Source organism: Vicia villosa, linkage group LG6, assembly GCF_029867415.1.
Source record: "Vicia villosa cultivar HV-30 ecotype Madison, WI linkage group LG6, Vvil1.0, whole genome shotgun sequence".
Lineage (NCBI taxonomy): Eukaryota > Viridiplantae > Streptophyta > Magnoliopsida > Fabales > Fabaceae > Vicia > Vicia villosa.
Genome location: NC_081185.1, coordinates 153654589 through 153667157, shown reverse-complemented (window position 1 = coordinate 153667157; position 12569 = coordinate 153654589). Strand labels below are relative to the sequence as shown.

General features: G+C 37.9%; 2 protein-coding genes across 4 annotated transcripts; both read left to right on the top strand.

Moving 5' to 3' along the window:
* Window positions 1-4848: 4848 nt before the first annotated feature.
* On the top strand, window positions 4849-7099 carry LOC131610603 (pentatricopeptide repeat-containing protein At3g05340). The gene has a single exon (XM_058882593.1). The coding sequence runs from the start codon at window positions 4939-4941 to the stop codon at window positions 6916-6918; it is 1980 nt and encodes a 659-aa protein (XP_058738576.1). The 5' UTR covers window positions 4849-4938; the 3' UTR covers window positions 6919-7099.
* A 76-nt stretch (window positions 7100-7175) lies between these two features.
* LOC131610605 (uncharacterized) lies at window positions 7176-9450 on the top strand. 3 transcript variants are annotated; one of them, XR_009286546.1, is made up of 8 exons: window positions 7176-7615; window positions 7714-7797; window positions 7946-7983; window positions 8071-8150; window positions 8420-8503; window positions 8663-8771; window positions 8919-9143; window positions 9240-9450. XR_009286546.1 is itself a non-coding variant. In XM_058882594.1 (7 exons), the coding sequence occupies exons 1-7, from the start codon at window positions 7319-7321 to the stop codon at window positions 9058-9060; spliced, it is 834 nt and encodes a 277-aa protein (XP_058738577.1). In that variant the 5' UTR covers window positions 7176-7318; the 3' UTR covers window positions 9061-9450. The 3 variants fall into 3 exon arrangements, 1 of the variants encoding a protein (XP_058738577.1); XR_009286545.1 differs by having other exon boundaries at window positions 8919-9151; XM_058882594.1 differs by having other exon boundaries at window positions 8919-9450.
* The last annotated feature ends 3119 nt before the right edge of the window (window positions 9451-12569 follow it).

Below are 12569 nucleotides of genomic sequence, written 5' to 3'. Positions count from 1 at the left end.
CAAAAGAAAATAAATGATTTTAAAATATTAACATTAAACTGAGGATATTATAGTAATTATAATAATTTTTAAAATATTAAAGTTGAGATTCCCTCCCCTCCCCTCCAAATCCCTCCGATTTGGAGGAACGCAAAAAGTGTGTTTTGGAGGGGTTTTGCTCCCCTCCCCTTCCCTCCCCTCCCCTCATAAAATTTGAACCAAACACATTTAATTAAAAATATTCCCTCCCCTCCCATTCCCTCCATCTACCCCGAACCAAACACACCCTAAGTCATTTCTAACCAAAAGTAGAGAGAACTACTATATCATCTCAGTGACGATCTCTCAACAAACCACAACAACACAGAAGATAACCGTATTGCTCGCGTCAATGATCTCTTAACCAACACAAACAACACAGAGGCATTAAGCTTCGATATCCACGACGAATATTAGCTCCAAAAACTATATTTAGAGTCTAGAACTAATATATATATATTCATCTCTAATCAAGATTTGTGAGGTATATGTTTATAACAACCCAAATCCAAACATAAAGCAAAAAGATTAAGGAAGACATCAATAATGATTTGTAAAGCAAACTTGATACAACACCATGATCAACGAATATACATGAGTTCAAAGTAAAATCATATACAAAATCCAACCAAAGAGAAATACTCAAAGAAGAAGAGAAATGAACCAAAAATCTCCCGGTTTGTCAGCTCCGATTGATGATCAATCCACATTCGATCATCCAAATGCAAGCTCCATAGTTGTTTTCTAAGCTAATCTACCTAAAAAATGTTTGGTGATCGAGCCTGTCATTTGCCGGGCAAACGACACCAGTAGCAACATCACTGTTTAGGCCATAACTTGAGAACCCTAACTCCGATTTGCACCCGGTTAGAAGCGTTGGAAAGCTTATTCAATTTCCTATCTAACAATGACAAAATATAAACCAAATTGATGATTTTTTATTCTTTTATTGTGAGCCTTATTTGTTGATGACTTGGTTCGGTTGCTCCAAATCGCGCGTTTGAAGTTGTGTCTTTGACACTTTATTACTCACGCTCCAAATACGCATCAATACCTACAAAATGAATAGAAAACTATCAAAAGGTACGCAAATGAATCAAAACACGAGTATAAACAAATTAAACGTATTTACACACAAAACGGAGGATTATTCAACGGAATTTACACAAAAACATGATAAGTGCCACAAAACTATATATATATATATAAAAGCACTACAAATTGGCACTTATCAACGAGGGACCTCAACATAATCAGGACGTACCTAAATTATCGCATGCATCGCTCGGGAAGACACCTGCACATGAGGTTGGTCCCACATGCCAACCATTCCGAGTATAAAAAATGAGGTCAAATGGAACTCTCTCATTATGAGCACCGTATGGCCTCCATCTTATGTCGTCATGCTGAATGCGGTCAATGTACATACGGTACGACAAGATATGAACATTCCCTCTGTTAGGAACAAACCGACAAGCATACGGCCAATCATAAGTATAGGACGTGGAACAGTTAAACCCGTGGATGCGTTGATAGTGAGCCAGGATCCATCCTTGAAAACTTATAAGAAAAAAGTATCAGTAACAAGTGTAAAAAATGGTGGATTTGGAACTTAATAGTGGGATTTGGAAATTACCGTAAGCAGGGTGCATGAGCCTGTAATCTGCTTTGTCTTCCATTTGCAGGCTTTGTTCAGGTTGTGGTACAAGTAAACCAAGCATGTTGCCCCCTAATTCCACTCATGAATAGACTCCAATCCGATTGAATATTTTAGGTAGGCCACATCCACGTAGTTAGCAATTTTGTCCACAAACATGGACATGCCAACCAAGAATAGGAAGTAGCACCTCAAGGCACACTCCCCATGGTAGGAAACCCAGAATTCATCAGTGTCTGGGTGTTTAGAGGACTCCAAGTTATGCTCGTACAATTTCTCCAAATAAGAAGACTTTGCATGTGGACCCTTGGTGCTTCTAAACTTCTTAAAGGCATCCTCATATTTAGCTCCCAGAAAATTCACCATCATATCAATGGCCTCAGTCATGCTGATCTTAGAATGATCAAGCAACCTTCCTCTGATGGAAAGGTGTAGAAGGCATGCTATGTCATTCAGCGTAATAGTCATATCACCAATGGGGAGGTGAAAAGATGACGTCTCACTATGCCATATCTCACCAAATGCAACTTGCATACCATTAATTATGTTGGTGTACCTGGAAGCACAAAGACCTGCAAGCCAAAGTTTTGAAGTACAGTTTGGAACCAGGCTACATCGAGCTGATAAAGATGGTGAATATTTCTTGCATGATTCACATATTTTAGACAGTAATGGTCCTTTTGAAAATAAAATATAACATGATCGGTTGAGTTTAAAAAAAATAAAATAGAGGAAGTTCAAAAATAAAATAGATGAAGTTCAAATATATACCTTTCCTTCCTAAACACATGGAGCCACATGCTTGCCAAGGTATATGAGTAAGGAGGTATATATGGGTCCTCTTGGAAACAAATCTGCAAGGGGGTGCAACTTTAGCAGCTGAGACGTGGGGTGCAACTGCCTTATCCTCATTATGTGTTGCACGACTATGGGATCCCGACCCCCGTGACAGTCTTAAAGGTCGACTCCTAGAGGCCGATGCCTCCGTATCGTGAAGAAGAGGGGGGACGACTGTAGCCACTTGTTATGACGAGCCCTCTCCCGACGAGCAGATACAGTTAAGGTGGATCGCCTTAGTCTTATCCTCCCTCGATTTCCTTAACTTTCCTCCATATCTTAAAAAAATAAAACGAATTATGAGAAATTTTGACACAAGAAAGATTTCAGATATGCATCTCCAAACTCTTGTAACAACACAGTTCGAATATGCATATCTGAACGAAACCTTCATCTGCTTCAATGGAAGAAGCGCTTCTGCATGCGCCCTAGATCATCTTAACTCAACCAAACTCATCCAAATCGTATGAAAAGAGTCTCCAAACTTGTACACTAACCAATTTGAGCCATGTAATGCATTAAAAGTAGTACATTTAAGCTAATCCATTAATGAAAAATCAAAATAAGTTAAATTTGAAACTTACTCTTAAATGTGTTGTTGAGTGTGTAGAGTGCTTTGATGATGAATGTTGGTAGAAGGAGTTGGAAATGGTAACAAACACAAGAAAGCAACTTCAGCACTTGATCTTGAGGGTATACTATAAATGGATTGAGTGACGGGTAAAGAGAAACTTTTATTTTTCTAAAAAATGAAGAAGGAAGGAGAAGAGGGAAGGTCTGACGTGCCCCTTAGATAGGTCTATCTAGTTCGGAGATGCATCTCCGAACTATTTTTTTTAATTAAAAAAAAGGTTAATTCGGAGATGCATCTCTGAATCCATCCTTAAAATGACTTTGGAGATGTATCTCTGATTTTTTTGGTGGAAAAATTAGGATTTTGGTGTGTCCGGAGATGCATCTTTGAAATAGGGGTCAATTTTGGAATTTTGCGCAGGCTCTTGGATAACATATAAGGGCGAGAAGAGAAATTGCCATATCTTATCAAGAGTTATTGGATAGAAAACAAAAGGGGACATGTTTCAAGTGTGATGGGTTGTTCCATCCGATACACCAATGCCCTGACAAACAGATGAGAGTATTAGTGATGGAGGAAGAGGAAGATGATGATCAGGAGGCCCAAATTTTAGTTGTGGAGGTGGATGAGACAAATGATGAATATAAAAGGAGAAATGAGTGTGTTGAATCCAAATCATATAACCCATGAAAATCATCAAATTGTCAAATTCTAAGAAGAGATTTATGGAGTCCCAGTACATGTGTTGGTGGACAGTGGTGCAACACACAAATTTATTTCCCAAAAGCTGGTGCATAAATTGGAAGGCCAATAGAAGATTCTTCCCAAATGAAGATCAAGTTAGGAGATGGGTTCCAAATCACGAAAAAATGTGTGTGTCACTGGTTAAAGATATATATTGGATCATTCAAATTAGTGACAAACATGCATTTATTTGAGTTGAGCGAATTGAAGTGGTGTTGGGCATTTAATGGCTCAAAACATTAGGAAATTCCATCATGAATTAGAAACAACATACCATGAGTTTCTGAAACAATAAAAGGTGGCCGACCTTCCAAGGTATAAAAGTATGTAGAGAGTCTATGAGACCTTACAAGTATCTTCACCACCATACAAATGAGATCGAAAAACAAACAAGGGAGATGTTAGTCTTAAAAACCATACATCCCAACACCAAATCATTTCGAGTTCGATTATTCTAATAAATAAGATAAAACTTGGAAGATGTGCATCGTCTATCGTGCTATTAATAAGGTAACGATGTCTCTGATAAATTTGCAATACCCGTTGTCGAATAGTTACTAAATGAATTACACATAGCTAAGTATTTTTTAAAATTGGATCTAAAATTCGACTACCGTCACATTAGGGTTAAGAAATCAAATGAGTTTAAAACAACTTTTAGAACACATTTTAAAAAAAGTTTTGTTTTAATTAATTGTCTCAAGTTAATATATGGATACACAAACTAAAACTAATACTTCCTATGTTCCCTTTTAAGTGTCATTTTAACATAAAACTCTTCAACCAAGATAATGAATTGTTATAGTTACTTTTCCTATTATACCCTTATTTATTTTTCTCTTTCCAAATAAATTCAATCATACACTATCTTTTTTCAATAACTAATTGAAAAATGTGAGATGAAATTATTGAGAAAATAAAGATATAATTGATAAACTATAACATTATAACATTAAATTAGTATAAAACAATTGAAAAAAAAAATTATTCTAAAACGCCCCTTAAAAAATAACAGAACGACTAATATCACTTTTGCTATACTAGAACAACGTTCATTCCCCTGTCTTCAACACCAACCTCTCTCTGTATTCACCTTTTCATTTCATGGATGAAACCCAGATTGCAATTCAACACCACTCTCCCTTCATGGCTGAATTCTCTCAACCCACCCTTCATTTCAAACCCACCACCTTCCCAATACCCATTTCCTTCAACCTCAAAACCTCTCCTCAACCACACAGACTTAACTTCTCTTCTCTCCCTCTGCGGCAGAGACAAAAACCTCACTCTCGGTTCTTCCATCCATGCCCAAATCATCAAACAACCCCCTTCCTTCCGTTTTCATGCCTCCCAACGTAATTCCCTTTTTGTTTGGAACTCCCTCCTCTCCATGTATTCCAAATGTGGTCAATTCTGTAATGCTCTTAAGGTGTTTGATCATATGCCTGTTAGAGACACCGTTTCGTGGAATACAATCATTTCCGGGTTTTTAAGGAATGATAATAATCTTGACTCTGCTTTTAGTTTCTTTAAGCAAATGAATGAGTCTAGTAGAGTTTGTTGTCGATTTGATAAAGCTACTCTTACTACAATGTTGTCAGCTTGTGATGGATTGAGATTAGGAATATCTAGTAATGTAACACAAATGATCCATGGTTTGGTGTTTGTTGGTGGATTTGAGAGGGAAATTACAGTCGGGAATGCTCTTATAACGTCGTATTTTAAATGTGGTTGTTTTAGTCAAGGAAGGAAGGTTTTTGATGAGATGATTGAGAGGAATGTTGTGACTTGGACGGCTGTGATTTCTGGGCTTGCGCAAAATGAGTTTTATGAGGATAGTTTGAGGTTGTTTGATCAAATGTGTTGCGGGTCTGTGAGTCCTAATGTTTTGACATATTTGAGCTTGCTCATGGCTTGTTCGGGTTTGCAAGCGTTAAGGGATGGACAGAAAATTCATGGGTTGTTATGGAAATTGGGGATGCAGTCGGATTTATGTATTGAGAGTGCTTTGATGGATTTGTATTCGAAGTGTGGTAGTTTAGAGGAAGCATGGAAGATATTTGAATCTGCTGAGGAGCTGGATGGAGTCTCCTTGACTGTAATACTTGTGGCTTTTGCTCAAAATGGATTTGAGGAGGAAGCTATCCAGATATTTACGAAAATGGTGACGCTGGGGATTGAAGTTGATCCTAACATGGTTTCAGCTGTTCTTGGGGTATTTGGTGCTGACACTTCTTTGGCTCTTGGAAAACAGATTCACTCTTTAATCATAAAAAAGAATTTCAGTCAGAATCCCTTTGTGGGTAATGGACTTGTAAACATGTACTCCAAATGTGGAGATTTGTCTGACTCGCTCCGAGTGTTCCATCAGATGACTCAAAAGAATTCAATTTCATGGAACTCGGTAATTGCAGCTTTTGCTCGCCACGGAGATGGTCTCAGGGCACTTCAATTTTACGAAGAGATGAGAGTAGAGCGTACAGCCCCAACAGATGTTACATTTTTGTCGTTGCTTCATGCTTGCAGTCATGCTGGATTAGTTGAGAAGGGTATGGAGCTTTTGGAGTCTATGACTAGAGATCACAACATAATCCCTAGGTCAGAACATTATGCTTGCATTGTCGACATGTTGGGGAGAGCAGGACATCTTAATGAAGCTAAGAAATTCATCGAGGGGTTGCCTGAGCATGGTGGCGTGCTAGTTTGGCAAGCATTGCTTGGTGCCTGTAGCATACACGGTGATTCTGAGATGGGTAAATATGCTGCTGATAAACTATTTTCAGCTGCACCAGATAGCGCAGCTCCTCATGTTTTGATGGCAAACATATATTCTGTCGAAGGGAAATGGAAAGAGAGAGCAAGTTCCATCAAGAGAATGAAAGAGATGGGTGTAGCAAAAGAAGTAGGTATAAGTTGGATTGAGATTGAGAAGAAAGTCAATAGTTTTGTTGTAGGGGATAAATTGCATCCGCAAAGTGATGTTATATTCTGGGTTTTGTCTGGTTTGCTGAAACACCTTAAGGATGAAGGCTATGTCCCTGATAAAAAGTGTATTCTCTTTTACTTGGAACAAGATAAAGTGGAGTAGTGACTGCATTTATTGTGAGGGTTATGTTGGATTTGGACAGTCAGATCTTGATCCAATTGTTATGGATGAGTAGTTGAGTGTGTTCACACAACTCAAATCTGGTCAGTTTTGGTTTGGTACTTGCATGAAATACTATGCAGGATACTTATAAAAGGAGGAAGAGAGTATTTAGCATACAAATTGATTAATTAATTTAGTCAAAAAAATTAAAATTGTTTACAATTTGTAGTATTATTGTATCCAAAACTACCCTTGGATTCATTGCCAAAATTGTCTTTTTGTATAATATATAAAAATAGTTCCTATATTTTGGAATAATAATAATAATAATTTTTGAAAAAGAAATCCTATATAATTGAAGCAGAGAGAACAACACAAGTGGCACTCTGTCATCCAGAAAATGCTTCGCGTCACCTCTCCTATGGAAACAATTGGTTTGGTCACTCCGGCGACAACTGCAGTCAGTATGGAATCAAGGTGGTCGTGTAGCTTCAAATTAACATCAACAACAACAACAACCACTGCTTTTGTAAACCACACTTTTCCTTTGTCTGTTTCTGTAAATAATAAGACAAGAATGAGCTGCAGTTGCAGAGGGAGAGATGATGATCCTCTGTCCACTTTCTCTGCTTACGGTGTCTTGGGAGTCCAACCCAACTGCTCCGCCGCTGAAATTAAAGCCGCTTTTCGAGCCAAAGTACCAACATCAATCATCAAATCATCAATGTTTATTCACTATTTTCATTCATTCAGTTAAAGTTTTTTTTTTTTCTTTTTCTGTTTAATTTATAACAGGTGAAGCAGTTTCACCCAGACCTCAACAGAGATGAAAATGAAACATCGGATGTTATGATTCGCCGTGTAATTCAAGCATACCAGGTTCTACTTACTTCTTTAACTCACTCTCATTGTTTTTTGTTTTTGTTTTCGTTCTACTTTTTTCTGTTCACTTTCACACAACATATATAGCTTAGTAACTAGTAATTAGTTAATTAACTTTTCACTGTCATACTTTTTTTTATTGCAGATACTATCCAACTACACACCATCACAAATTATTGAAACGTAAATTATCTGTTGTCTTTCAATTCCTCATTGTTTTGAAGTTTACTGTAGGCATTCATTCTCTTACAATGGTTACTGACTTTTCAGGGAGTGCTTAGATCCCTTTGATAGACCAGAGTGTGAAGCTTTTGATCTTTTTGTTAATGAGCTTCTTTGTGTCGGAAAAGGTAATCGTATATATCTATGAAACACCAACGCATATACAGACACCAGACACAACAGGACATTGACAATGACAGGAAAAGCTCGGTCTTAATAATATAAGAAAATTGAAGTTATTAAATATAACCACATATGTCGGCGCCTAACACCTGATACACTTTTAATCTGAAGTCTGAATCCTACTTAAATACATATACAGTATCTAAATGTCATCTGGTATGAATTTCTCTGTTTTTATTTTTCCATTACATTGAGGAGTTAAAATTATGTGCAGCTTGTTCAAATCCCTGTGTTGAAAGAGCATCTCATGCTTTCACATTTGTCCCTTCTACTGGAACAGCACGTGCGTTTTCTCAAGGTTAATTTCTCTTATCTGTTGTTTACTTTCTTCATTTTGAAAAAGTCTTGATTAAGAGTGACATAATGTAGTGTAACTTAGCTTGTTTTAGAAGAGTGCATGTACTGCGCAATTGACATACTTTTAATGTTTTATCTTTGAATACCAACAAATTCATAGATCAAGGGGAAGATTATCAAGTTCAGTGTGCTGTTGGACAATGTCCTAGAAGTTGCATTCATTATGTAACCCCATCACAGAGAATTCTTTTGGAGGAATTACTTCACAGGTAACAACCTTACTCGTTCTTCATTTTTTTACTAACATGCTTTTACTAAATCATATAACATGTTTCTGTTACCTTACTGAATCATATAGTGTCTTTGGAAGTTCATTCCATTTGATTTCTTATTTTCCTTTGGTTAATGTGTTGCAGTATACTGGATGTACCCTATGATACATCTGCTGAGGCAGAATTGCTCTATTCACTTATAACCAAAGCGAAGTTTGAGAATAACCGATACCAAAAGCCAAAGAAGAAATCCAAATTTTCAACCCAGCATGTTGATTGGTTTTAAATTTTAATGTCCCCGTGTATTCACTCCCCAACCTATAGATACAACTCAGATTGATGACACAATCATGGTTCTCAATGCTACCAGTAAAAAAGTTATCAGCTGCTTTTACTTATACTTATTATAGATAGCACTGAGATTGGACAATTTTTGTTTCATTTTGTCTTGTCTCTTATTTTAAGGTTTTGCTACGGATGGCTTGGAAGTGGTGGGGGGTGAGTTCTTGCAGTGGATGAATCAAGGGTCCAGATTCACCATCTATGTGAATGCTTGCTACTGCAGGCAATCCAAATCTCGCAATATACCAATTTTCTGTGTAAATGATGAAAAACTACAAGTGTGTATACGATTTCTAATTTTATTGGAACTTAGTGTTGAAGGCTTGAAGCTCAATCTTCTAGCCAGATGGAGTTGCTATGTTTGATCCACTCACAGGTAGTGCATGCATGCTAATACTGCTATTCAGATTTTAACTCAAAAGATTGCATGGCTGGAGTGGCATAAGGAAGGTTATGTTAAAATCAATTGTGATGGGTTGATGGTTGATTTTGTTATTACTTTTCTTTGTCTCCACAAAGAATAAGATAGTCCAAATAAGGTAGGTTGCAAAGTTTACTTGCATATACTACGCACAAATCAAACATAATATTAAAACACTTAAGGGTGTTCAAAACTGAATCGGCCAAATAAAAAATTGTAAAATGAACTAAATCAAAACCGCAAAAAACTACATTGGATTCAGATGTGTTTGAGTCACACTCATAATAATATATATAAGACGGCTAGATGCAGCTATGTTTGATTCACGCTCATAATAATATGGCATAAGACCGGCTAGATGTGGCTATGCTTTGATTCACACTTATAATAATATGGCATAAGACCAACTAAATGCAACTATGCTTTCAGACACACTTATAATAACATGACATCATACCGACTAGATGTGCCTATGCTTTGAATTGTGAATTGTGCTCCGCATCACAAAGGATAATTCCTCAACAAAGCATAGATCCTTATCCCGGGCCTCAACTGTGTTGGTTGTACCCCGATTTCATCGTTACTCTGTATAATCATAAAGGAACAAACGTTTCACAATTTGTATAATTTCCTTCATAGTGAACAATTGTTTGTATGTGGTACATAATAGTTTATACACACACAAACACTCTTACACACACATATACTCATACGAAAAATAAAACATGAGCGGATTTTTGCCTCCTATTTTCATTGATGGCCTCCCCTTTGTTTAGCCACGTCATGGCATGCGGAGGTTCATGCTATGAAGTTGATAAGCGAGGGAGGTCACATTAAATTTCCATAGATGTCAATTCTCCTTGATACGTCTATAACGCATAATGTATCTTTTTAGCATATAACGTGTGGTTCTCCGTGAAGGTTGTCTTATTTGAGCTTCAAGTATACGTGCGAGGCTACGATGTCCAACGCTACTGTGAAGGGCTTATCCATAATGCAATTGTAGATTTTTGTGCATGGGATTAGTAAAAATTGAGTATTAATCAATCACATGTCTCTTTCTTCGCCTACTGATACTATCAAGTCGACATATCCTCATGGAATAGTGGTTGTCCCGTTAAATGCTTACAAATCTGAGTCATCATATGGTACAAGGATTCCTATATCTAGGCCCATTTATTTTAAACAACGACAAATTGAGGATATCGCATAAACATCCTCCGTCGATCAAAATTCGAGAAATATCAAATTGTCCTATAACGGTCGTGATTACCAGGGGAAATAGTTCCTTAGAGATGCCTCTAGCCTTTTCAGAGTCTCAAAACCCTAGCATAGGCCGGTCAGGGATCTTGTATGATAACTCACCTTCTTTTATGTAAGCGGCCACCATCTCGGAAAATTTCCCTTTTATCGTCCCTTTGGAATGGAGGTTCGCTCGAAGTACATCACCGATAATGGGAGCGACATACGACGTTTGCCTTTACTGGTTTCTCTTTTTCGCCATTGATTCAGCTTCAGAGGCCTTTGTAGTGGATTTGTTATTTAGAGACTCTTTTCGGTCTTGCTTACCGCCATTGACATACTCAGACAGTCGGTCTTTCTTGATTAGTGCTTCAATTGAGTATTTAAGTTGGATACAATCATTCGTGTTATGGTTGTGTCCTCTATGGAAGCGATATTACTTAGATTTATTTGTCCACACAAACTCTGTGACAGGGTAAGGAGGTTAGATTCCTGCTTTCTATAACTCAATGTTAGCACATTTCTAGTAAACCTTATTCCAAGAAGTATTCAAAAGTGTGGACTTGCTGTATCGACCGTACATACCCCTGTCAGTGTCTTTTTTCCGCAGAAGGGATTCCTTACCAAACGAGCGGTCGAAGCTCGCGTCAGTGATCGAGATTGTGTTGTCGAAGTAAGTATTCAACTTCTCTTCCAACTTCATGTATGGTTGGTCAAGTTCAACATCACCTGATTCGTCTTTAACTTCTTTTTTCCTAGTTTGGTGCAGAAAGGATGGTTGCAGAGGAAGCCATTTATGAAGATCCAGCATTGGAGGGCTTCCTCAGTTCCCTTTACTTCTACTGCTACATGAGTGAATTGGTGTACAAATGTAGGCTCCAGTTCTCTCTTTGCATGATGCTGCTCAAGGTGACTATAATAATTGGTTGCCTTCTCCGTACAATAAAGTGAGCGGTGAGCCGATTTCCAAGGTACGCCCTTGATTCAATGGACCCATCAGGAGAGACCATTGAACCATAATCTGGCTGGTCCAACTAGTATTAGTGCTAGTAGCTTGCATTTGAAAGCATCATCTGGACTATAGTATTTGAGTCAGTCATTGATGAGTTGGATGTGTTCGTCAGGCTCTCCTTTTCCATCGTATTCCCCCAGTTTAGGAGGTTTTTGTATTGACTTAGCGATCTTGCTTTCTAAGATCCAAGAACATATGGGATGTTTAGGTTGCATTGTGGTCAGCTGGTGTTCGCCATGATTTGGAGATTGAGCATTATTTTCTCAACCCCAGTCCGAGCTCCAGGGAAGGGAACTACATTTTCCGCCTTTTGAACGGTCTTTTGACTTCTGGACTTTGATTCCCTTAGTAGCGGTCAGTTATAGAATGATGGAATGGTTTATGCTAGACATGGCCTTTTGAGTTGTGTTTACTTGAGGCTAAGCGTGGTGGAGGCTTTCTTATAAGCGAAGGAACATTTCCTCCATCGCCTTGGAGTTCTGTTGCTGAACGATGTTGTAGATACATTTGAGTAAGTCATCCGTGCCTTGAGCGCCTAAGTTTGCTTCAAGAATGCTGAAATCACACAACACCTCATGTTGCTCAACAAGAAGAGAGTTAGAACTCCAAGCTGCAATGCTTAGACAGTCTTTGTTCCCAGAGGAGGAAGGATTAGATATGGATTCTAAGGATTATCAATGTCGAGACTCATTTCACCAAGACAAGTATGAGTCCTCTTTTGTTGATTGGCAATTGCATGTGTTGCACCAACCACAACTAAAGCGGCTTCGTGTGTGGT

Coding starts and splice junctions, on each gene's coding strand:
- LOC131610603 (XM_058882593.1), top strand. CDS start 4,939: ATGAAACCCAGATTGCAATTCAACACCACTCTCCCTTCATGGCTGAAT.
- LOC131610605 (XM_058882594.1), top strand. CDS start 7,319: ATGCTTCGCGTCACCTCTCCTATGGAAACAATTGGTTTGGTCACTCCG. Junction 7,984..8,070: donor CCATCACAAATTATTGAAAC/GTAAATTATCTG, acceptor CTGACTTTTCAG/GGAGTGCTTAGATCCCTTTG. Junction 8,504..8,662: donor AGCACGTGCGTTTTCTCAAG/GTTAATTTCTCT, acceptor ACAAATTCATAG/ATCAAGGGGAAGATTATCAA.